The 26,323-nt window shown below is 38.5% G+C and overlaps 1 protein-coding gene across 4 annotated transcripts; it reads right to left on the bottom strand.

Moving 5' to 3' along the window:
* Window positions 1–319: 319 nt before the first annotated feature.
* LOC138198220 (interferon-induced very large GTPase 1-like) lies at window positions 320–24,581 on the bottom strand. Of its 4 annotated transcripts, none has more exons than XM_069149502.1 (6): window positions 24,038–24,581; window positions 22,876–22,967; window positions 22,167–22,742; window positions 21,290–21,349; window positions 7,978–8,037; window positions 320–5,924 (listed from the first exon to the last, which is right to left on the bottom strand). In XM_069149502.1, the coding sequence occupies exons 2-6, from the start codon at window positions 22,955–22,957 to the stop codon at window positions 1,120–1,122; spliced, it is 5,583 nt and encodes a 1,860-aa protein (XP_069005603.1). In that variant the 5' UTR covers window positions 22,958–22,967; window positions 24,038–24,581; the 3' UTR covers window positions 320–1,119. The 4 variants fall into 4 exon arrangements, with proteins under 4 accessions (XP_069005603.1, XP_069005604.1, XP_069005606.1 ...); XM_069149503.1 differs by lacking the exons at window positions 21,290–21,349; window positions 22,167–22,742; window positions 22,876–22,967; window positions 24,038–24,581 and adding exons at window positions 8,854–9,429; window positions 9,563–9,654; window positions 10,724–10,765; window positions 11,392–11,482; XM_069149505.1 differs by lacking the exons at window positions 21,290–21,349; window positions 22,167–22,742; window positions 22,876–22,967; window positions 24,038–24,581 and adding exons at window positions 9,563–9,654; window positions 10,724–10,765; window positions 11,392–11,481.
* Window positions 24,582–26,323: the final 1,742 nt, after the last annotated feature.

Raw genomic sequence — 26,323 nt, 5'->3', positions numbered from 1 at the left:
TCTATTGAATTTTAACACTGATTAGTCTGATGGGTCAACTGGAAGAAGAAGAAGTCTTCAGCTGACTTGCTCACATGAAGCTCTCGTTGTTTTAAAGGTTTGAAGAATGGGTTTTGCAGCTTTACCAGATTTTACAATATGCCAATGATATGTATGATATTTGTACAGTCAGATGTGATATCGCATATAAGTGTTTTCTTCTGTTTTTTATTGATATTGTGAAAAGCCCCACATGTTGAAAAAAAACTGAGGAAGGCATAAATGTTTTGTTGTGTAAACTAATACATTTTCAGAAATGCAAAGAAACCTGGTCCCTCGGTGGATATGAAGTCGTGATTTTTATTGAATCATTATTGCTGTGAATAACACGAGAGGTCAACATCGTGACGAGAACACGCTGTAGTCATACAACTGTCTTTGTGTGCATTAAAACTCAACTTCAGCTGGTGAGAATATAATATAATTACAGGCTGATTAAAATGAGATTAACAGATTACAGTTGAAATACTTCAGTAACATAAAATAAGCTTGTTACAGTATGTCTGCTACTTTCTTTGTCATTTCAACTTTAAATGAAGATACTTTAACTTTAAGAATTGTCTCACACCGTACTAAAAAAAAATTGGTAATTTGTAATCACATGTCTCTTGAACACACAATATAAACTTTTTTATACTCGTGTAGCTTTAAATTGTACATATTTTGATTAAATTAAATTTAACATCCATCCTCACATGCAAAAACTTCACAAATCCACCTTCTTCATCCTTAAAAATAAACAACAAACAAAAGATTGCTCCTCCTTCATGAAAACCTTAGTGAAGTACTTTGTCAATGACACATATTATCTTTACAATTTGATGACTCCCTTCATTCTCTATATGACCATTGTTCCAGTGTGCTCCTGTTTCTCTGTCGTTCATTTGAATAATGCAAAGATGATTCTGTACATCAGTCAACCCTGTATTTTGTAATGATTTATTGACTGTCTACATTTGATGATAAAATCAGTAAAAGTATATGAGTGCTGTTTATAGGATTTTAATTTCTGAATAATCACGTAAAAAGAAATTGTGATTTTCAGCAGTTGTTCCGGTGTCGACTCACTACAGTAACAGTCTACGCTGAGTACGTTTCATCCAGACTTTCAATCGCTTGTTGTTTAGTGTGTGTTCTCCACTGACTGGGAATTTCTCCTCTGCCCTCGAATTTCCGACCATAGTAATTTTCCAGTTCTTGTTGAAATCGACACACAAACCATGTCCAATATGTCAGCACGGACTCATCAGGGGTAATTCTCCAGTTAGCAAACCTTGGTCCAGCAGTACGGTACTGCTTGTAAGGAACGGAGACTTCTGACACTCCATCAGGGTAAAAACTGTTATCGCTTGCAACGTCTGTTGTGCAGAAGTCAACGGACATTTCCACTGTGTTTTTGAAACCCCCACCGTTGACTGAGCCTGATCGATGGAAGGGGACGTTGTGGTCATCAGGGCTGTGATCTTCCAGGGTGTTTGTGCACACAGCTGCACAGAATGGACACGTTACCCAGCAGCATCTACACAGCTGATCGATGAGGATCTGATCAGGTTGCAGCCTAAAGTCCTTCATCTTATCCAGGGAGAGGCGGCTCATCTCTGTTTTGATGGGTACAAGGCCTTTCTCTATCTCTTCTTTAAGAAAGTCAAAATTGTTTATGTCACGGAAATTTTGACAAGAAATGGTGTCAAGTGTCAGTTTGTCTTTTAGCAAACTAGAAAATTGTTCCATCCACATGTCTGTGCCTCCTTTTTGGGTTTTGACTTCCTGTGTTGCAGTAAATAAAGCTTTGCTGACAAACTCACTGATGTCGTCCACATTGTTCTTGAGTATGTTCTGTGCTTTATGACTCTGTTCTTTGAACATGTACTTGTGCACTTCATCTTTTATAAAATTCTCTGCTTGACTTCTTGGATCTCGGATGTAGGTGATGAAACTCTTGAAGTCCTCTTTCTCTGCAAGTGACTTCAACACATGTTTCTCCAAGTTCAACCTGTTCCCACTGAATGCTGGGAAACTACACCTCATCTCTCCAGCGAGATCAATAGCAGTCTTGTTACAGACAGCCTGCACAGCGGACACCTTCAGATTTTCGCAGATCATTTCTCCAAAAACAGCAGCAGATGAGTTTCCTTTCCAGAAGCTTCTAAAAATGCTGTAATACTGATCTTTCTTGCTTTCTGAATAAGTATGTGCATTGTTGTTCTTTCTGTATGTCTCGTGAGACTGGGAAAGCCATCTTCCTGCCCTGTCAAAAACATACAGCGAGAGATCAACTGTAAACTCCTTCCTCAGTGCGTATGGCTTTTGTGATTCAAACTCTGTCACCTTCGTTTGAACATTTTGGGCCATTTCTTGCAAGTAAGTTGATCTGTAGCCTCTTGTTGCTACAGGTTTGGTCTGAATTTTTTTGAGGGATTGTTGTTCAACTTGACTGATGAAAGATCGGATCTGTTCATGTGATAAGTCACTGTTCCCTTTCTGTTGGGTTGTTGGGACAATTCCAGTCACTTGTTTAAAATAATTGAATGCACTTTTTAATACATCTGTTCCTTGTTTGCCAGTGTCCTTGTTTTCCTTTTTACTCTCATGACTCTCCTCAGAGAGATCTCGCTGTGTCTTTTGGTTCACATAATCAGAGTAGTGCCCCAGTTTTGACAAGACTTGGTATCTGTTGCTGTCTTTGCATTCCTTTATAAGACCCCACTCAAAACCAAGCAAATTAAGGACACTTATCTGATCTTCCTCCAGGGTGATGTCCTCAATGGGTTTTATACCTGCAGATAATTCACTGACCAACTCCCCCCAAACAGTGTTGAACTGACTTTTAAGTTCCTCCTCTTTTGCTTTGTCTTTTAAGCTATGAGCGAGCTCTTTGCTCTTCTGCAGCAGCTTGTTCTCAAACTCTGTCTTCTTGTCATCTAGCTTTTTACGAGCTTTCTTCTGCTGGACAACTTCATCCAGTGTTTTTTTCACTCCTTCCACCTGTTCCTCATGAAACTCTTTAATTTTCTGTTCAAATCGGCCTCTCCATTGAACCAGCATGTCTTTGTCTCTCTTATCCTCAAAGTAGAGATTCATCTCCTCTTTGATTTTTTCAAATGTTTTGCTCATTTCTGTAAAGAGATAACTGTTCTCAACCACGTCCAGTTTTCCATTTTCTATTCTGGTATGAAGCTGGTTCTCAATGGTCAGCATGTTGCTCCTCAGGGTCCAGGTCCAGGTCGCATACTGGACCTCAAATTTTCTGTACACTGCAATTTCTAGTGTGTTTTTGAAGCTGAAAACGAATTGTTCGTTCATCAGGGCGTTCCACAGGTCCTGAATTTTTCTTTTCAAATATGAGAGCGTGATCCCGGATGACTGTGAAGCCTTGGAGAGGATGATGTGCTTCAGTTCTTGGACATTCTCACTGTAGCGTGGATTTGGAGGAGCCATCGGTGGACTTCCCTCCCAAAGCTGGGCAAAGTATTTCACATCTTTTTGCACATCAAATGCAATGACGTCACTGAAGCACTTGACATCACAGTCCTCCTCTTTGGCAGCTAGTTGAGCCATGTCATCTAGTTTTTCTTGCAGGCGTCTCTTTCCATCCATGTTTTTCTCTGCAGCTCCAATATCTGAAACATTCTGGTGAACAAACACACAACTCGGAGAAAGTTTAACTTTCTTCATCCTCATGAAAGCCTGAACAACAATCTGCAGGACATCTTGCATCTCAGCTGAATTCTCACCAAAGATGTTGATCAGTGTCATGTTTCCCAGGCCAACAAAAAATGTTGACAGTTCATTATCGTGGTGAGTAGTGGTGTTACCGGCCAACTCAACAGCTCGCAGTCCTTCAGTGTCCACCACTAGAAAATAGTCAAACTTCAACTTCAAGTAGTTCCTGATTTCCTCTGACACCTTGATCAGCTGCATAAAGGCACCCTTGGTGTACCTGCCAGCACTCACTGCAAACTGCAACCCAAACATGGCATTCAGCATTGTTGACTTTCCACTGCTTTGTACGCCCAAAACTGACAACACAAAAACTGTCTGGTCGCCAAGTTTCCTGATGACCTCCTCCAGAACACTAGAGATCCAAGTTAAAGGGGCGTAACCTGCATCACCATCCATCAGCTCCATCGGGTGTCCTGATATCATCAGATCTGCAGCCAGCTCAGGGTATTTTGACCAGTCGGTCTGCCTGTTGTGTGTTTGTTTCTTTTGAGATTTATGGGCTTCATAGATTTGTCCCATTTCTCTAAAGATGTGCTCCAAGCCAAACGTTGCTGACTGTAGTTCTTTTGATATTTGTTCAAGCTCATTTTGTTTCCTGTCTAACAGAGGAGATTTGTCATGCTCGTTCTTCAGAGCCAAGACTTCAGACCACTTTTCATCATATCTTTGTAGAATTGAAGCGAGATCATCTGTGGAGAGGGCATCTATTAAGATCTGCATCCATTTCAGGAAGTACTCTTTGTGTGTTGATGGCAGAGACAAGAGGCTTTCAGTGAATGACTTCATCAGGTTGGTGTGGGAAACAGAGCATTGTTCTTGTCGTATTTGCGTCAGTGCCTGTTCCTTCTGACTTTTCTCCTTCTCAATGTTTCCTTGGAGGTGATACAGTTCTTTCTTTATTCTGCACCACTCATGCCACAAATTGCCTTGACAAGGGAGAAACTTTTCTTTGATCTTTGAGATGTCCATCCCCTGAAGCAAATTCAATATTTTCATTGCTGCAGATTTCCCCTTTTGGCAGACTGGGTCATCTTCATCCACTCTGACTCCAGAGACCTTGGACATAGATTCAAGCTGGAACGACGTGTGTGGTCCAGACAAAGTCTTTTTAATAGTCATTTTCAGTTCTTCAGCAACATCTGACTGGCTTCTTTCTTTTAGACCCACAATGTATTTCCCTGGTTTCTTCTCAACTCCACCACAATCCTTATCAGCAACGAGAATAATAAGAGGCTTTGGAGACTTGAGAAGGGCTGAGAGGACTGCAGTGCTTTTCTGTGTAGTTGGCACAAAAACAACATTGACTGAAGATTTATCGATCAGTATTTCATGCTGTTTTTCAGTCATTAGAGCATCACCGTGAAGATTACAGAAGGCAATGCAGTCAGTGAAGGAGTCATTGGGGTTTCCAGCAGGAAAGTACCAGGCAATCTCTGCGACACCATCCATCAAATGGCGAGATTTGGTGCTACCTTTACAGTTTCTGTGGAAGAAGGTACTGTGAGTGTCATTGATCAAAGAGTTCATGAGATGAGATTTAGACTGAGACAGTGAACCCAGGCGGAAAAATGACACCATGGGTGTTTCAGCTTTGCAGATTGGCATACTCTTCATGGTGATGGTGTCTTTATCATTGATTTCAGTTACCTTCCACGTTTTTATTATTTGTCTCAATGTCCAAAGAGGACACTCAATATCCATTGTGACTGGGTCAGGAACGAGCAAAGGTAAGGCGTACTGACACTGTGACAACTTTTTAACCATGTCCTGCTTGAGAAAGCTGTCTGAGCAGTGAAATACTGCCATTTGAACATCCATTGGATGCACATGGGTCTGTTTTGATTGATCAGAGTCTTCATCTGTGTTAAAAAATTCATCTAAGTCATTATCATCTGTGTCAGTGCTGTCAGACACCGGAGCAGACTGTGAATGGCTGACCTCAGGACTCTCCTGTTTTACAAGGATATGTCTAGCTCTGTAGTCTAACGCCAATAACGTCTGAAGAAAAGTATAGGCTAGTTCTTTCTCACACGTGTCATTGCTCGGTTTTACAGGTGGACCTATTTTAAGAAAGTCAGCTGGTGACAGCTTCTGTTGAAGTTTGTCTTGAAGGTGAAGTCTGCTGAGCAGTGTTTCAATTTCTTTCTCCACATCGACGGTACCTGCAGAACAGCAATGATATACCAGATTACCAGAGGGACAGACCATTACTGTAGGGGTAAAATATACAGTTTCAGTCAAACATTTGGAGGCACATGTTCAATTAAGGGGTTTTGATTTTTTTTTTTTTTACCGCTTTCATCAACTTAGAACAATAATGAAGACATCCAACTATAAAATAACACGTATGAAACTGAGTAATGATTGAAATTGTGGAAACAAACCAAAATTTGTTTCACAATTTAGACGACTGTTTATCTTGCTGACAGCTTTACACTACTAATGGAAGTGTCTCGACAAGCTGCATGAGTTTGTCACCTGGAAGTTTTCAGTTAACAGCTGAACCTTTTCAAAAGTTTACTGGTGAAATATTTTGTCTTTTTACTGAATGCAAAAGTTTGTAAACAGCAAAATAGACCTGCTCAACTACTGTACTAATCCATATTCATATTATGGCAAGAACTGCTCAACTAACCCATAAACAAAATCACATGAGCCATGTTTTCCACATGAGACACGTGATCACATGTATGACATGTTATGTAGCAAAATATGATAACATGGGGAAACTATGTGGGAAGATTTTTCCACACGTTGTTATATGTGGTACCATGTGGAAAACATATCATCACATGTAATGTGTCACAAATATTGCAACTTTTCACAAACACGTTCTCAACAAGTACAATAACATGAGCAACAAGCAATGATATGTGAACCCTCGTATGCTAAATGTTGGGGAGCCAGCGGGTCGGGGGTGGACGCAGCCGTGGAGTTTAGTAAAGTACAAAATACAACATGCACAAATCGCCACAAATGGCAACTATCGCTGTGGTCTGCTGGGGGAGCAGCATTGGAGCTGGTGACACCAACAGACTTAACAAACTGGTTCAGAAAGCCGGCTCCATCATCGGCTACAAACTGGACAGCCTGGAAAAGGTGGTGGAGAGGAGAACGCTGAACAAACTATTATCCATATTGGATAATCCTGACCACCCTCTCCACCACCTGCTGCAGGGACAGAGGAGCACTTTCTCCAAAAGACTCCTCCAGCTCCGCTGTCACAAGGACAGATACAGGAGATCATTCCTGCCGACCGCAATAAGACTTTACAATAAGTCACCTCTGGCAAAATCCATCACACAACAATAACACTGTTGTCTGTTTTTCTTGGTTGTTTGTATATAATATATAGAGATATATATACTGTACTGTATATACTGTGCATTTTATAATTTATATTTTATATTTTTTACTGCTATTTACTGCTATTTTATTGCTTTTCTATTATTCTATTATTATCTTATTGCTTCTGTATGCTGCTGTAGCGAAAAAAATTTCCCCTCGGGGATTAATAAAGTAACTACCTAACCTAACCTAACCTAACCTAACCTAACTAAGTTAAAACTGGCGGACTTCCTGGTGCAACGGAACATTTTTGTACATCTAGGTGTGATACATACGTCCACCGACTTTCATGCATGTAGGTAAATGTAGCCGCCGGTGCATCAGTTTAGGGGGCGCTAGCGAGCCATTTGGCCACGCCCACTCACTTTCATGAGTTTTGTAGAGCAGTTGTTTATGTAGAATAATAATAATAACGCAGAATAATAATAATTCCTTACATTACAATGGAGCTTTCACACCATTCGGTGCTCCAATGACAAACACATTGGTTCCACATCAATTTTCACATATAATCCCATTGGTTTCATGTGTAATCCGATGGTTTTCACATAGGACAAGGTTGGGGTTTCCCATGAGAATAGACATGGGTGTCTCTCAGCACATGTGGGACCTCCTTCAAGACTGTTGGAAAAGCTCCAGGTGATGAACTTATTTAGCTCGTCCAAAGAATGAAGAGTGTGTGAAGCTGTTATCAAAGCAAAATCGGGCTACTATACTGAAGAATATCAAATTTAAAACATATTTTTTACTTTCACTGTTATTCCACACGTGTTATTTCATCACTTCAGTCGTTAAACAATGTAGAAAATGGTCAAAATAATTGGGTTATGTGTTGCTGCACAATCAAATTCTTAATTAAAATCTTACCTTTGCCCTTGGTCTCAGATGGTCCAGACGTGACTTCAGTTGAAATCTCCATTTCTTCTTCTGCAGGTTTTTTTTAAAAATAACAGTAAATTGACTGAGAATCTTGCAATATATTCAATAAATAAAATTAATATCTAACTTTTCTTTCTTAAATTTATTTCTTGCAAAGACATAATATCACCCCTTTCAGGCCAGAATGAACGAATTTGAAAGATCTTAGTCTTTTTGTTTGCTGAACCACAGGAGGTATGTAACAATTAAGGTATTTAACTGATTAATAGGGTTTTTTTTCATCATTGGGCTTCATGTTCATCTGTGGTTAGTGGTTTTATCAAGTCCTAATGAAATAAAAAAAAAAATAGGTCATTTGTCAATGTACGCCAAAAAGAAAAATACTATTTGAGATGTATTTACACGGGTCTGGGCAGAAGTACATTAAATTGAGTCACAGCGCCGCCTGCTGTTGTAGAGGGCAAATTACTCAAAACATTTGTGAGAAGATACTCAATACAATGATGAAAGTAAAATTGTGCCAGAAGTCATGAGATGTTTTTGTTTTTTTATACATATAAGACATGGTACATTTCTTTCTTAAGTACGGTCTATTAGAATATGATGTGTATTTGTTTGATTCATACTTTTTGTATTATCAATAAAAGCATTAGTTTGTTTAACGTGTTTTAACTATATTGTGTTTGTTAGTGAATCGTAAGGGAATTTTTTTTTAATATGTTTTGTCTGTTAAGTTTTGCCAGGAATTTAGCTCCAACGATTTGTGTTTGGAAAACCCAAAGGTTAAGGGTTGAAATAACCTCATTTCTAATGCATCAAAGCTTCGATGTATTAGAAATAAAAGTTACAAAATTATAATCTCACCTGTCCCAACTCTTTCTTCTTTGTAGGAGTTGTGGTCCAGGTGTTCTTTCTGATCTTTATTTTGAACACACATCAGTCTACTGTAGCTCTGGTGATCGTTTTCAGAGACCATGACGTCAATTTTTTCTAACAGAGATACGATCTCTTTTTCATCCGTCATAGTTCTTGTACATGTGTGGTATCTTTTTTCAGCAAAACTGCTATTAGCTTTCAGGTCTGCCAGGGCACCTTCACATTTTTCATTTGACTCATGAGTTACAACTGTCATTACATAAGAGAGAAATCCTCTCCCAAAAGTTTTTTCTAACCAATACACTCTTGATTTGTAATGACTGTTGTGCTGTCCATATGGTACCAGTAAGAGAAAGGCATGAATTCCCTGATTTAATGGGACTCTGTCAATGTTTGGATGACCAAGCATGTTAATGACAGAGATGTGCCGACCACACAAATCATACAGTTTGGCTGAAAATTGTTCCACATTTGTTTGCTCGTCATGGTCAAGTAAGATGTTTTTTGTTCCGATCTCTATGGAATTTCTGTCACCAGTTAACAAAAGCGTGAGCTCAGGGATCACTGAAACAAACAAAACAACATCAGTAGATTAAACATTAAAATGTCAATGTTAAAGTGGTGCAGAGATTGCAGAAATGAACAAATGAAATATAATCCATAAAATCCATGTTAGTGTTCTTAATTAAAATATTACCTGTGTTATTGCTTGCAGCTGAAGCTGACTTGGTGACTGAGTGTTGAGGTTCATGGGGGTCTTCTACTGGATCACACTCCATCTTCTCGGCTCTTCATGTTTGCAGTCATAAAACAAAGTAATTCACAAAAATGAAACAATATTTCAAAACTGCAAATCCACATCACCATTCAAGTTATTTGATAAAATAACAAAAAGTATATCTAACACATAAAATGTTTTGATTTTAGACACACACACACACACACACACACACACACACACACACACACACACACACACACACACACATACACACACACACGTTCAAAGCTCCACATGTGTGCAGCTGTCCAAACTAGTCTTTGCTTTTCCTTTCCCACACACACACACATATGCACATACACACACTCGCACACGAGGTGTGTGAAAATGAGTTGTGTTGAGTTGGAATGATGTTGTCTAACAAAATGTGCCACAGAATTGGCCGATAATATATATATCTTATGTAAAATAAAATATCAAACCAGACCGTTTCAGATTCATAAATTTGAATTGGTTTCAAAACATTTTTTTTACAAAACTATGGCAGGTACCAGACAATGATATTCCATCAAGAAATTTCCTTTGATCTCATTTATCCTAAAAATAATACACAATTTTGGCTTCTTTTTTACTCAAAAATACATTATAATTTTAGAAGAAAGGAGGTCTAATGAGGAATAATTTAAAATAGAAAGTGTAAAACCAGTGTCAGTGAGTTGGAATGAAGTTGGCTGACGAGGTCTGACACAAAAATTTGTGATCAATTTTCCACGATGCCTTACAAGCACTAAAAAACAGACCGGGTCAGTTTTGACAACAGGAGGACAACAGGTGTGACTATTTGCTGGCATCGGAAAATATGAAATGGTTTAAAAAACAAATTCGGACTAAAATATGACAGACACCAGTCTGTGATAATCCATTAAGAAATTAATTAAATAAAAATAATGACCAATTTTCATTTTTTGTTTACTCAAAAATGAGTACAAATTTAATTAAAATGAGGTCTATTGACCATAAATAATAACATTTTTTTTTTTTAAAGTGTAAAACCAGTGTCAATAAGTTGGAATCAAGTTGGATGAAGAGGTTTGAAAAAAAAAAATTGGATACATTTTTCATTATAGGACTACGCACCTTTTGTTGGAGAGCTAATTTGACCCAGACGAATGCAGCTCTCTATTGTCCGCAAAGAAAACACGAAGGTTAAGATTTTATTGATAGTGGTGAAATGTTGCAAACATAATCTGAAAAGTTGTTGACTTTTCCTTTTTTTTTTCTGTCTATTCCACGTGAGGAGACGCAACAGGACAATGTGACAAAATCTATATAAACATGTGCAGTGTATTTAAGAGCATTTGGCAGAAAGGGTCAAGGAAAGTTTTCTGTTTACTTGCATTGACACACCCCATTTAGACAACCAGAGCTCAAGCAAAAGTTATACTTCTTAGAGTGAGAGTAGAGAAGGTTAAACGTGAGAAAATATTACTTTAAATCCATCTGAATCCTGCTGTTAAATCATCATTTTTTAACATGCATGACGTGTTTTTCCTGTTCACCACAAGTCACACGAAACTAAAATAAATGGATCATTAAATAGGCAGAACAAAGTAAATGTGTGTGCGTGCACTAAAAGAACATCCTCCAAAGAAGTCAAAGCAGCCAAGACTTAGAGGAAATATCAAAGTAAGAAAATGAGGTTGGTAAAAAAAAAAAAGAGGTCACTTTCAGATACTGTACATGAACAGATTTAGTAGATTTAAGTCTGTAAGCGAAAACACAATAAGATTATTATATAAACTTACCATTTGGTGCGTATTTCTTCAGCTCTGCCTGTCTTTGCAGATGTGGCTGCAGTATCACAAATCCCCCCAGTCCGCCTCCGATATATATAGAGAGCAGAGACCGTTAGATAACTAACTGTACTTCACAAACCCCTCCTACATGCCTTTAACAGATCTGATGTCATGTGATAGGTATAAGCAGCTGCAAAACTCTGCCTGCACATTACTTATAAATCAGTGACATTAAAACTGAAAGTGAAACTTTGAGAACTCTGTTTCACGGAGGCCTCCTGACTGACAAGAAAACAGAGAATAGGCCTATTGAAAACATCCAAACAAGCACGTACCACTGTAAGCCCTGACCAGTCTGCGATGCAGCAGCTGCGGAGAGTCTGATTACAAATACCTTCCAAATATCTGCCAGGAAATTCAATAATATTTAACTCGTGTTAGTCCAAAAAAGGAAGAGGGATTGATATGGTTTCAAGGTTTTAGTTTCAATTTCAACTGGTCCTGATGAATGTTTTAAAGTAAAACCAAAAACCTTAGATTTAATTCCTCTTTCCTTTTCTGGAGCCTTTTCACTGAACTGTGCTGCTAATAACCCTCCAGTTATTGTTATGTTGGTCAAAACCAGTGGTGCAAGATATTCAACAAATGTAAATAAACAAAGTCTTAAGTTAAAGCATAGACACACACACACACACACACACACACACACACACACACACACACACAAACACACACACACACACACACACACACACACACACACACACACACACTCTCCATCCTGCTGTCACATAAAAAAGATTGACCAGTAAAAGTTTGCATTAGCCTGACTGACATCAGATTTTTAATTCAGGTGATGATTGGAATCAACAAAACTACCATTTGCATTTGCAAAATTACTATACACCGTTATATAATTACCTGCATATAAATGTCAAATAAATGTTCCCAGCAAAGCTGAGTAGCTCAGTTCAGAGTTTGACCGGTTGATTAATGTACAGATAGAAAATACTGTCGTTACACTTTTTCACATCAGGTCACGTTGTATCTGTCCCCGCTGTTGCACAAAGTAAGTACAGAGAGCAAAATATGCCAGTATTTCTGTTTCATGCCACTTTATACTCTCCTCTACTCATGTATCCATCCATTATCTATACTTTTTCCTGAACAGACTCACAGGAAGTCTGGAGCCTATCCCTGCTGACTTTGGGTGAAGGCGATGTAAACCCTGGACAGGTGTCCAGTCCATCACAGGGCCAACACAGACAAAAACAGACAACCATTCCCATTCACACCTACAGCCAACTTAGAATCACCAATTAACCTAACATGCGCATCTGGAAGCCGAAGTACCCGAAGAAAACCAGCGCAGGCACAGTGAGAACATAAACTCCACTCAAAAAGGCTTCAACTGAGCAGCAGGTTCAAACCCAAACATAAAATCCATAATAATATATCAAAATTGGTATTGCGGAAACTAAGAACCTTAAAATAAGAAAAGGGAACATTGATTAAACAGAATCAGACTTTAAATGCTTGATCAGTTAACCATCCAAGGCTTTTATACAGTAACTAAATTTGAAAATCTGTTATTCAGTTATTTACTGGAAATTATTAAAAAATACAATATAGAAATTATGTGTAGGGCGAGAAAGTCCTTTTCACATTCTTGCATCAAGAGACTGAGGTCCTGGACTTGTGTTTGTAAGTGTATCATTGTTCTTTTATGTGACTGCTTGCAAACTCTTTCTTCAGCTTGAGGAATTTTCACTCTTTAAGTTCTGAGATATTTCAAACCATTCTCCTTCCCAAGGCTTCAGATACTGCAGTTTTGTCCAAGCTGTTGGGATACGCACAAGGTGCCTTTTGGTGTTGGCACCGTGACAACCCGGCACGAAGAAGGAGATGCCCTTAGTTACCCTCCCTTTTTGTTGGAGGTTGGAGTGGCAGGTAGGATACAGAGAGACTCTGGTGGGTGGAGGGAGGGAAAAAATAAAGACTGACTGCAAAGCAGTCGTGTTGCAGTTTACATTCAAGTCTCTTAAAGGTTTGAAGAATGGGTTTGCAGCTTTACCAGATTTTACAATATGCCAGTGGTCATTCAATGATATGTATGATATTTGTACAGTCCAATGTGATATTGCATATAAGTGTTTTCTTCTGTTTTTTATTGATGTTATGAAAAGCCCCACACATTTCAAAAAACAGAGTAAGGCCTAAATGTTTTGTGGTGAAAACTAATACATTTTCAGAAATGCAAAGAAACCTGGTCCCTCGGTGGATATGAAGTAGTGATTTTTATTGAATCATTATTGCTGTGAATAACACGAGAGGTCAACATCGTGACGAGAACACGCTGTAGTCATACAACTGTCTTTGTGTGCATTAAAACTCAACTTCAGCTGGTGAGAATATAATATAATTACAGGCTGATTAAAATGAGATTAACAGATTACAGTTGAAATACTTCAGTAACATAAAATATGCTTGTTACAGTATGTCTGCTACTTTCTTTGTCATTTCAACTTTAAATGAAGATACTTCAACATACAAAAAAACCCAATTAGCTCGACTAATTCTTAAATCAGTTCAAACAGATTAAAACAAATAATTGTGTCTCACACCGTACTAAAAAAATCAGTAATTTGTAATCACATATCTCTTGAACACACAATATAAAGTCTTTTTATGCTCGTGTAGCTTTAAATTGTACGTATTTTGATTAAATGAAATTTAACATCCATCCTCACATGCAAAAACTTCATAAATTCACTTTCTTCATCCTTAAAAATAAACAACAAACAACAGATTGCTGCTCCTTAATGAAAACCTTGGTGAAGTACTTCGTCAATGACACATATCATCTTCAATTTGATGACTCCCTTCATTCTCTATATGACCATTGTTCCAGTGTGCTCCTGTTTCTCTGTCGTTCATTTGAATAATGCAAAGATGATTCTGTACATCAGTCAACTCTGTATTTTGTAATGATTTACTGACTGTCTACATTTGATGATAAAATCAGTAAAAGTATATGAGTGCTGTTTATAGGATTTTAATTTCTGAATAATCACGTAAAAAGAAATTGTGATTTTCAGCAGTTGTTCCGGTGTCGACTCACTACAGTAACAGTCTACTCTGAGTACATTTCATCCAGACTTTCAATCGCTTGTTGTTTAGTGTGTGTTCTCCACTGACTGGGAATCTCTCCTTTGCCCTCGAATTTCCGACCATAGTAATTTTCCAGTTCTTGTTGAAATCGACACACAAACCATGTCCAATATGTCAGCTTGGACTCATCAGGGGTAATTCTCCAGTTAGCAAACCTTGGTCCAGCAGTACGGTACTGCTTGAAAGGAACGGAGACTTCTGACACTCCATCAGGGTAAAAACTGTTATCACTTGCAACATTTGTTGTGCAGAAGTTAACGGACATTTCCACTGTGTTTCTGTAGTGCCAACCGTTGACTGAGCCTGATCGATGGAAGGGGACGTTGTGGTCATCAGGGCTGTGATCTTCCAGGGTGTTTGTGCACACAGCTGCACAGAATGGACACGTTACCCAGCAGCATCTACACAGCTGATCGATGAGGATCTGATCAGGTTGCAGCCTAAAGTCCTTCATCTTATCCAGGGAGAGGCGGCTCATCTCTGTTTTGATGGGTCCAAGGCCTTTCTCTATCTCTTCTTTAAGAAAGTCAAAATTGTTTATGTCACGGAAATTTTGACAAGAAATGGTGTCAAGTGTCAGCTTGTCTTTTAGCAAACTGGAAAATTGCTCCATCCACATGTCTGTGGCTCCTTTTTGGGTTTTGACTTCCTGTGTTGCAGTAAATAAAGCTTGACTGACAAACTCACTGATGTCGTCCACATTTTTCTTGAGTATGTTCTGTGCTTTATGACTCTGTTCTCTGAACATGTACTTGTGTACTTCATCTTTTATAAAATTCTCTGCTTGACTTCTTGGATCTCGGATGTAGGTGATGAAACCATTAAAGTCCTCCTTCTCTGCAAGTGACTTCAACACATGTTTCTCCAAGTTCAACCTGTTCCCACTGAATGCTGGGAAACTACACCTCATCTCTCCAGCGAGGTCAATAGCAGTCTTGTTACAGACAGCCTGCACAGCGGACACCTTCAGATTTTCACAGATCATTTCTCCAAAAACGGCAGCAGATGAGTTTCCTTTCCAGAAGCTTCTAAAAATGCTGTAATACTGATCTTTCTTGCTTTCTAAATAAGACAGTGCATCGTTGTTCTTTCTGTATGTCTCGTGAGACTGGGAAAGCCATCTTCCTGCCCTGTCAAAAACATACAGCGAGAGATCAACTGTAAACTCCTTCCTCAGTGTGTATGGCTTTTGTGATTCAAACTCTGTCACCTTCGTTTGAACATTTTGGGCCATTTCTAGCAAGTAAGTTGATCTGTAGCCTCTTGTTGCTACAGGTTTGGTCTGAATTTTTTTGAGGGATTGTTGTTCAACTTGACTGATGAAGGATCGGATCTGTTCATGTTGTTCATGTGATAAGTCACTGTTCCCTTTCTGTTGGGTTGTTGGGGAAATTCCAGTCACTTGTTTAAAATAATTGAATGCACTTTTGAATACATTTGTTCCTTGTTTGCCAGTGTCCTTGTTTTCCTTTTTACTCTCATGAGACTGGTGTCTCTCCTTAGAGAGATCTCGCTGCTTCTTTTGGTTCACATAATCAGAGTAGTGCCCCACTTTTGACAAGACTTGGTATCTGTTACTGTCTTTGCATCCCTTTATAAGACCCCACTCAAAACCAAGCTCATTAAGGACACTTTTCTGATCTTCCTTCATGTTGATGTCCTCAATGGGTTTTATACCTGCAGATAATTCCCTGACCAACTCCCCCCAAACAGTGTTGAACTGACTTTTAAGTTCCTCCTCTTTTGCTTTGTCTTTTAAGCTATGAGCGAGCTCTTTGCTCTTCTGCAGCAGCTTGTTCTCAAACTCGGTCTTCTTATCATCTAGCTTTTTACGAGCTTTCTTCTGCTGGATAACTTCATCCAGTGTTTTTTTCACTCCTTTCACCTGTTCCTCGTGAAACTCCTTGATTTTCTGTTCAAATCGGCCTCTCCATTGAACCAGCATGTCTTTGTCCCTCTTATCCTCAAAGTAGAGATTCATATCCTTTTTGATTTCTTCAAATGTTTTGCTCATTTCTGTAAAGAGATAACTGTTCTCAACCCTGTCCAGTTTACCATTTTCTATTCTGGTATAAAGCTGGTTCTCAATGGTCAGCATGTTGCTCCTCAGGGTCCAGGTCCAGGTCGCGTACTTGACCTCAAGTTTTCTGTACACTGCAATTTCCAGTGTGTTTTTGAAGCTGAAAACAAATTGTTCGTTCATCAGGGCGTTCCACAGGTCCTGAATTTTGCTTTTCAAATATGAGAGCGTGATCCCGGATGACTGTGAAGCCTTGGAGAGGATGATGTGCTTCAGTTCTTGGACATTCTCACTGTAACGTGGATTTGGAGGAGCCATCGGTGGACTTCCCTGCCAAAGCTGGGCAAAGTATTTCACATCTTTTTGCACATCAAATGAAATGACGTCACTGAAGCACTTGACATCACAGTCCTCCTCTTTGGCAGCTAGTTGAGCCATGTCATCTAGTTTTTCTTGCAGGCGTCTCTTTCCATCCATGTTTTTCTCTGCAGCTCCAATATCTGAAACATTCTGGTGAACAAACACACAACTCGGAGAAAGTTTAACTTTCTTCATCCTCATGAAAGCCTGAACAACAATCTGCAGGACATCTTGCATCTCAGCTGGATTCTCACCAAAGATGTTGATCAGTGTCATGTTTCCCAGGCCAACAACAAATGTTGATAGTTCATTATCGTGGTGAGTAGTGGTGGTACCGGCTAACTCAAGAGCTCGCAGTCCTTCAGTGTCCACCACTAGAAAATAGTCAAACTTCAACTTCAAGTCGTTCCTGATTTCCTCTGACACCTTGATCAGCTGCATAAAGGCACCCTTGGTGCACCTGCCAGCACTCACTGCAAACTGCAACCCAAACATGGCATTCAGCATTGTTGACTTTCCACTGCTTTGTACACCCAAAACTGACAACACAAAAACTGTCTGGTCGCCAAGTTTCCTGATGACCTCCTCCAGAACACTAGAGATCCAAGTTAAAGGCGCGTAACCTGCATCACCATCCATCAGCTCCATCGGGCGTCCTGATATCATCAGATCTGCAGCCAGCTCAGGGTATTTTGACCAGTCGGTCTGCCTGTTGTGTGTTTGTTTCTTTTGAGATTTATGGGCTTCATAGATTTGTCCCATTTCTCTAAAGATGTGCTCCAAGCCAAACGTTGCTGACTGTAGTTTTTTTGATATTTGTTCAAGCTCATTTTGTTTCCTGTCTAACAGAGGAGATTTGTCATGCTTGTTCTTCAGAGACACTACTTCAGACCACTTTTCATCATATCTTTGTAGAATTGAAGCGAGATCATCTGTGGAGAGGGCATCTATTAAGATCTGCATCCATTTCAGGAAGTACTCTTTGTGTGTTGATGGCAGAGACAAGAGGCTTTTAGTGAATGACTTCATCAGTTCGGTGTGGGAAACAAAGCATTGTTCTTGTCGTATTTGCGTCAGTTCCTGTTCCTTCTCACATTTCTCCTTCTCAACATTTCCTTGGAGGTGATACAGTTCTTTCTTTATTCTGCACCACTCATGCCACAAATTGCCTTGACAAGGGAGAAACTTTTCTTTGATCTTTGAGATGTCCATCCCCTGAAGCAAATTCAATATTTTCATTGCTGCAGATTTCCCCTTTTGGCAGACTGGGTCATCTTCATCCACTCTGACTCCAGAGACCTTGGACATAGATTCAAGCTGGAACGATGTGTGTGGTCCAGACAAAGTCTTTTTAATAATCATTTTCAGTTCTTCAGCAACATCTGACTGGCTTCTTTCTTTTAGACCCACAATGTATTTCCCTGGTTTCTTCTCAACTCCACCACAATCCTTATCAGCAACGAGAATAATGAGAGGCTTTGTAGACTTGTGAAGGGCTGAGAGGACTGCAGTGCTTTTCTGTGTTCTTCCCAGAGTTGGCACAAAAACAACATTGACTGAAGATTTATCGATCAGTATTTCACGCTGCTTTTCAGTCGTTAGAGCATCACCGTGAAGATTACAGAAGGCAATGCAGTCAGTGAAGGAGTCATTGGGGTTTCCAGCAGGAAAGTACCAGGCAATCTCTGCGACACCATCCATCAAATAGCGAGATTTGGTGCTACCTTTACAGTTTCTGTGGAAGAAGGTACTGTGAGTGTCATTGATCAAAGAGTTCATGAGATGAGATTTAGATTGAGACAGTGAACCCAGGCGGAAAAATGACACCATGGGTGTTTCAGCTTTGCAGATTGGCATACTCTTCATGGTGATGGTGTCTTTATCCTTGATTTCAGTTACCTTCCAAGTTTTTATTATTTGTCTCAATGTCCAAAGAGGACACTCAATATCCTTTGTGACTGGGTCAGGAGCGAGCAAAGGTAAGGCGTACTGACACTGTGACAACTTTTTAACCATGTCCTGCTTGAGAAAGCTGTCTGAGCAGTGAAATACTGCCATTTGAACATCCATTGGATGTGCATGGGTTTGTTTTGATTGATCAGAGTCTTCATCTGTGTTAAAAAATTCGTCTAAGTCACTATCATCTGTGTCAGTGCTGTCAGACACCGGAGCAGACTGTGGATGGCTGACCTCAGGACTCTCCTGTTTTACAAGGATATGTCGAGCTCTGTAGTCTAACGCCAATAACGTCTGAAGAAAAGTATAGGCTACTTCTTTCTCACACGTGTCATTGCTCGGTTTCACAGGTGGACCTATTATAAGAAAGTCAGCTGGTGACAGCTTCTGTTGAAGTTTGTCTTGAAGGTGAAGTCTGCTGAGCAGTGTTTCAATTTCTTTCTCCACATCGACGGTACCTGCAGAACAGCAATGATATACCAGATTACCAGAGGGACAGACCATTACTGTAGGGGTAAAATATACAGTTTCAGTCAAACATTTGGAGGCACATGTTCAATTAAGGGGTTTTGATTTTTTTTTTTGTTTTTTTTACCGCTTTCATCAACTTAGAACAATAATGAAGACATCCAACTATAAAATAACGCGTATGAAACTGAGTAATGATTGAAAATGTGGAAACAAACCAAAATTTGTTTCACAATTTAGACGACTGTTTATCTTGCTGACAGCTTTACACTACTAATGGAAGTGTCTCAACAAGCTGCATGAGTTTGTCACCTGGAAGTTTTCAGTTAACAGCTGAACCTTTTCAAAAGTTTACTGGTGAAATATTTTGTCTTCTTACTGAATGCAAAAGTTTGTAAACAGCAAAATAGACCTGCTCAACTACTGTACTAATCCATTTTCATATTATGGCAAGAACTGCTCAACTAACCCATAAACAAAATCACATGAGCCATGTTTTCCACATGAGACATGTGATCACATGTATGACATGTTATGTAGCAAAATATGATAACATGGGGAAACTATGTGGGAAGATTTTTCCACACGTTGTTATATGTGGTACCATGTGGAAAACATGTCATCACATGTAATGTGTCACAAATACTGCAACTTTTCACAAACACGTTCTCAACAAGTACAATAACATGAGCAACAAGCAATGATATGTGAACCCTCGTATGCTAAATGTTGGGGAGCCAGCGGGTCGGGGGTGGACGCAGCCGTGGAGTTTAGTAAAGTACAACATACAACATGCGCAAATCGCCACAAATGGCAACTATCGCTGTGGTCTGCTGGGGGAGCAGCATTGGAGCTGGTGACACCAACAGACTTAACAAACTGGTTCAGAAAGCCGGCTCCATCATCAGCTACAAACTGGATAGCCTGGAAAAGGTGGTGGAGAGGAGAGCGCTGATACAGGAGATCATTCCTGCCGACCGCAATAAGACTGTACAATAACTCACCTCTGGCAAAATCCATCACATAACAATAACACTGTTGACTGTGTTTCTTGGTTGTTTGTATATAATATATAGAGATATATACTGTACTGTATATACTGTGCATTTTATAATTTATATTTTATATTTTTTACTGCTACTTACTGCTATTTTATTGCTTTTCTATTATTCTATTATTATCTTATTGCTTCTGTATGCTGCTGTAGCGAAAAAAATTTCCCCTCGGGGATTAATAAAGTAACTACCTAACCTAACCTAACCTAACCTAACTAAGTTAAAACTGGCGGACTTCCTGGTGCAACGGAACATTTTTGTACATCAAGGTGTGATACATACGTCCACCGAATTTCGTGCATGTAGGTAAATGTAGCCGCCGGTGCATCAGTTTAGGGGGAGCTAGCGAGCCATTTGGCCACGCCCACTCACTTTCATGAGTTTTGTAGAGCAGTTGTTTACGTAGAATAATAATAATAACGCAGAATAATAATAATAATCCCTTACATTGCAATGGAGCTTTCACACCATTCGGTGCTCCAATGACAAACACATTGGTTCCACATCAATTTTCACATATAATCCCATTGGTTTCATGTGTAATCCCATGGTTTTCACATAGGACAAGGTTGGGGTTTCCCATGAGAGTAGACATGGGTGTCTCTCAGCACATGTGGGACCTCCTTCAAGACTGTTGGAAAAGCTCCAGGTGATGAACTTATTTAGCTCCTCCAAAGAATGAAGAGTGTGTGAAGCTGTTATCAAAGCAAAATCGGGCTACTATACTGAAGAATATCAAATTTAAAACATATTTTTTACTTTCACTGTTATTCCACACGTGTTATTTCATCACTTCAGTCGTTAAACAATGTAGAAAATGGTCAAAATAATTGGGTTATGTGTTGCTGCACAATTAAATTCTTAATTAAAATCTTACCTTTGCCCTTGGTCTCAGATGGTCCAGACGTGACTTCAGTTGAAATCTCCATTTCTTCTTCTGCAGGTTTTAAAAAATAACAGTAAATTGACTGAGAATCTTGCAATATATTCAATAAATAAAATTAATATCTAACTTTTCTTTCTTAAATTTATTTCTTGCAAAGACATAATATCACCCCTTTCAGGCCAGAATGAACGAATTTGAAAGATCTTAGTCTTTTTGTTTGCTGAACCACAGGAGGTATGTAACAATTAAGGTATTTAACTGATTTATAGTTTTTTTTCATCATTGAGCATAATGTTCATCTGTGGTTAGTGGTTTTATCAAGTCCTTATGAAATAAAAAAAAAATTAAAAATAGGTCATTTGTCAATGTAAGCCAAAAAGAAAAATACTATTTGAGATGTATTTACACGGGTCTGGGCAGAAGTACATTAAATTGAGTCACAGCGCCGCCTGCTGTTGTAGAGGGCAAATTACTCAAAATATTTGTGAGAAGATCCTCATTACAATGATGAAAGTAAAATTGTGCCAGAAGTCATGAGATGTTTTTGTTTTTTTATACTTATAAGACATGGTACATTTTTTTCTTAAGTACGGTCTATTAGAATATGATGTGTATTTGTTTGATTCATACTTTTTGTATTATCAATAAAAGCATTAGTTTGTTTAAGGTGTTTTAACTATATTGTGTTTGTTAGTGAATCGTAAGGGAATTTTTGTTGAATATGTTTTGTCTGTTAAGTTTTGCCAGGAATTTAGCTCCACAGATTTGTGTTTGGAAAACCCAAAGGTTAAGGGTTGAAATAACCTCATTTCTAATGCATCAAAGCTTCGATGTATTAGAAATAAAAGTTACAAAATTATAATCTCACCTGTCCCAACTCTTTCTTCTTTGTAGGAGTTGTGGTCCAGGTGTTCTTTCTGATCTTTATTTTGAACACACGTCAGTCTGCTGTAGCTCTGGTGATCGTTTTCAGAGACCATGACGTCAATTTTTTCTAACAGAGATACGATCTCTTTTTCATCCGTCATAGTTCTTGTACATGTGTGGTATCTTTTTTCAGCAAAACTGCTATTAGCTTTCAGGTCTGCCAGGGCACCTTCACATTTTTCATTTGACTCATGAGTTACAACTGTCATTACATAAGAGAGAAATCCTCTCCCAAAAGTTTTTTCTAACAACTGCACTCTTGATTTGTAATGACTGTTGTGCTGTCCATATGGTACCAGTAAGAGAAAGGCATGAATTCCCTGATTTAATGGGACTCTGTCAATGTTTGGAAGACCAAGCATGTTAATGACAGAGATGTGCCGACCACACAAATCATACAGTTTGGCTGAAAATTGTTCCACATTTGTTTGCTCGTCATGGTCAAGTAAGATGTTTTTTGTTCCGATCTCTATGGAATTTCTGTCACCAGTTAACAAAAGCGTGAGCTCAGGCATCACTGAAACAAACAAAACAACATCAGTAGATTAAACATTAAAATGTCAATGTTAAAGTGGTGCAGAGTTTGCAGAAATGAACAACTGAAATATAATCCATAAAATCCATGTTAGTGTTCTTAATTAAAATATTACCTGTGTTATTGCTTGCAGCTGAAGCTGACTTGGTGACTGAGTGTTGAGGTTCATGGGGGTCTTCTACTGGATCACACTCCATCTTATCGGCTCTTCATGTTTGCAGTCATAAAACAAAGTAATTCACAAAAATGAAACAATATTTCAAAACTGCAAATTCACATCACCATTCAAATTATTTGATAAAATAACAAAAAGTATATCTAACACATAAAATGTTTTGATTTTAGACACACACACGCACACACACACACACACACACACACACACACACACATACACACACACACACACATTCAAAGCTCCACATGTGTGCAGCTGTCCTAACTAGTCTTTGCTTTTCCTTTCCCACACACACACACATATGCACATACACACACTCGCACATGAGGTGTGTGAAAATGAGTTGTGTTGAGTTGGAATGATGTTGTCTAACAAAATGTGCCACAGAATTGGCCGATAATATATATATCTTATGTAAAATAAAATATCAAACCAGACCGTTTCAGATTCATAAATTTGAATTGGTTTCAAAACATTTTTTTACAAAACTATGACAGGTACCAGACAGTGATGTTCCATCAAGAAATTTCCTTTGATCTCATTTATCCTAAAAATAATACACAATTTTGGCTTCTTTTTTACTGAAAAATACATTATAATTTTAGAAGAAAGGAGGTCTAATGAGGAATAATTTAAAATAGAAAGTGTAAAACCAGTGTCAGTGAGTTGGAATGAAGTTGGCTGACGAGGTCTGACACAAAAATTTGTGATCAATTTTCCATGATGCCTTACAAGCACTAAAAAACAGACCGGGTCAGTTTTGACAACAGGAGGACAACAGGTGTGACTATTTGCTGGCATCGGAAAATATGAAATGGTTTAAAAAACAAATTCAGACTAAAATATGACAGACACCAGTCTGTGATAATCCATTAAGAAATTAATTAAATAAAAATAATGACCAATTTTCACTTTTCGTTTACTCAAAAATGAGTACAAATTTAATTAAAATGAGGTCTATTGACCATAAATAATAATAATTTTTTTTTTTTTTTTTTTTTAAAGTGTAAAACCAGTGTCAATAAGTTGGAATCAAGTTGGATGAAGAGGTTTGAAAAAAAAAAAAATTGGATACATTTTTCATTATAGGACTACGCACCTTTTGTTGGAGAGCTAATTTGACCCGGACGAATGCAGCTCTCTAGTGTCCGCAAAGAAAACACAAAGGTTAAGATTTTATTGATAGTGGTGAAATGTTGCAAACATAATCTGAAAAGTTGTTGACTTTTCCTTTTTTTTTTTTCTGTCTGTTCCACGTGAGGAGACGCAACAGGACAATGTGACAAAGTCCATATGAAACATGTGCAGTGTATTTAAGAGCATTTGGCAGAAAAGGTCAAGGAAAGTTTTCTGTTTACTTGCATTGACACACCCCATTTAGACAACCAGAGCTCAAGCAAAAGTTATACTTCTTAGAGTAAGAGTAGAGAAGGTTAAACGTGAGAAAATATTACTTTAAATCCATCTGAATCCTGCTGTTAAATCATCATTTTTTAACATGCATGACGTGTTTTTCCTGTTCACCACAAGTCACACAAAACTAAAATAAATGGATCATTAAATAGGCGGAACTAAGTAAATGTGTGTGCGTGCACTAAAAGAACATCCTCTAAAGAAGTCAAAGCAGCCAAAACTTAGAGGAAATATCAAAGTAAGAAAATGAGGTTGGTAAAAAAAAAAAAGAGGTCACTTTCAGATACTGTACATGAACAGATTTAGCAGATTTAAGTCTGTAAGCGAAAACACAATAAGATTATTATATAAACTTACCATTGGTGCGTATTTCTTCAGCTCTGCCTGTCTTTGCAGATGTGGCTGCAGTATCACAAATCCCCCCAGTCCGCCTCAGCTATATATAGAGAGCAGAGACCGTTAGATAACTAACTGTACTTCACAAACCCCTCCTATATGCCTTTAACAGATCTGATGTCATGTGATAGGTATAAGCAGCTGCAAAACTCTGCCTGCACATTACTTATAAATCAGTGATGTTAAAACTGAAAGTGAAACTTTGAGAACTCTGTTTCCCGGAGGCCTCGTGACTTACAAGAAAACAGAGAATAGGCCTATTGAAAACATCCAAACAAGCACGTACCACTGTAAGCCCTGACCAGTCTGCGATGCAGCAGCTGCGGAGAGTCTGATTACAAATACCTTCCAAATATCTGCCAGGAAATTCATTAATATTTAACTCGTGTTAGTCCAAAAAAGGAAGAGGGATTGATATGGTTTCAAGGTTTTAGTTTCAATTTCAACTGGTCCTGATGTAAGTTTTAAAGTAAAACCAAAAACCTTAGATTTAATTCCTCTTTCCTTTTATGGAGCCTTTTCACTGAACTGTGCTGCTAATAACCCTCCAGTTATTGTTATGTTGGTCAAAACCAGTGGTGCAAGATATTAAACAAATGTAAATAAACAAAGTCTTAAGTTAAAGCATAGACACACACACAAACACACACACACACACACACACACACACACACACACACACACACTCTCCATCCTGCTGTCACATAAAAAAGATTGACCAGTAAAAGTTTGAATTAACCTGACTGACATCAGATTTTTAATTCAGGTGATGATTGGAATCAACAAAACTACCATTTGCATTTGCAAAATTACTATACACCGTTATATAATTACCTGCATATAAATGTCAAATAAATGTTCCCAGCAAAGCTGAGTAGCTCAGTTCAGAGTTTGACCGGTTGATTAATGTACAGATAGAAAATACTGTCGTTACACTTTTTCACATCAGGTCACGTTGTATCTGTCCCCGCTGTTGCACAAAGTAAGTACAGAGAGCAAAATATGCCAGTATTTCTGTTTCATGCCACTTTATACTCTCCTCTACTCATGTATCCATCCATTATCTATACTTTTTCCTGAACAGACTCACAGGAAGTCTGGAGCCTATCCCTGCTGACTTTGGGTGAAGGCGATGTAAACCCTGGACAGGTGTCCAGTCCATCACAGGGCCAACACAGACAAAAACAGACAACCATTCCCATTCACACCTACAGCCAACTTAGAATCACCAATTAACCTAACATGCGCGTCTGGAAGCCGAAGTACCCGAAGAAAACCAGCGCAGGCACAGTGAGAACATAAACTCCACTCAAAAAGGCTTCAACTGAGCAGCAGGTTCAAACCCAAACATAAAATCCATAATAATATATCAAAATTGGTATTGCGGAAACTAAGTACCTTAAAATAAAGGCTGTTGCATGATGTTGATGAAAAAAAAAAACTTTTTACATGTTGTCAAAGAAAAGGGAACATTGATTAAACAGAATCAGACTTTAAATGCTTGATCAGTTAACCACCCAAGGCTTTTATACAGTAACTAAATTTGAAAAACTGTTATTCAGTTATTTACTGGAAA

This window comes from Embiotoca jacksoni, unplaced genomic scaffold, assembly GCF_022577435.1.
Source record: "Embiotoca jacksoni isolate LCO1_2020_lvr unplaced genomic scaffold, fEmbJac1.0.p SCAF_15, whole genome shotgun sequence".
NCBI classification, from domain to species: Eukaryota; Metazoa; Chordata; class Actinopteri; family Embiotocidae; genus Embiotoca; species Embiotoca jacksoni.
This window is presented reverse-complemented; position numbering and strand designations above follow the sequence as displayed.

Excerpts from the sequence above, each read along its gene's own strand:
- LOC138198220 (XM_069149502.1), bottom strand. The coding sequence starts at position 22,957 with ATGGAGTGTGATCCAGTAGAAGACCCCCATGAACCTCAACACTCAGTC. Across the intron at positions 22,743-22,875 it reads AGCTGCAAGCAATAACACAG|TGATGCCTGAGCTCACGCTT; the intron begins GTAATATTTTAA and ends TGTTTGTTTCAG. Across the intron at positions 8,038-21,289 it reads ATCTGAGACCAAGGGCAAAG|AAGAAGAAATGGAGATTTCA; the intron begins GTAAGATTTTAA and ends AAAAACCTGCAG.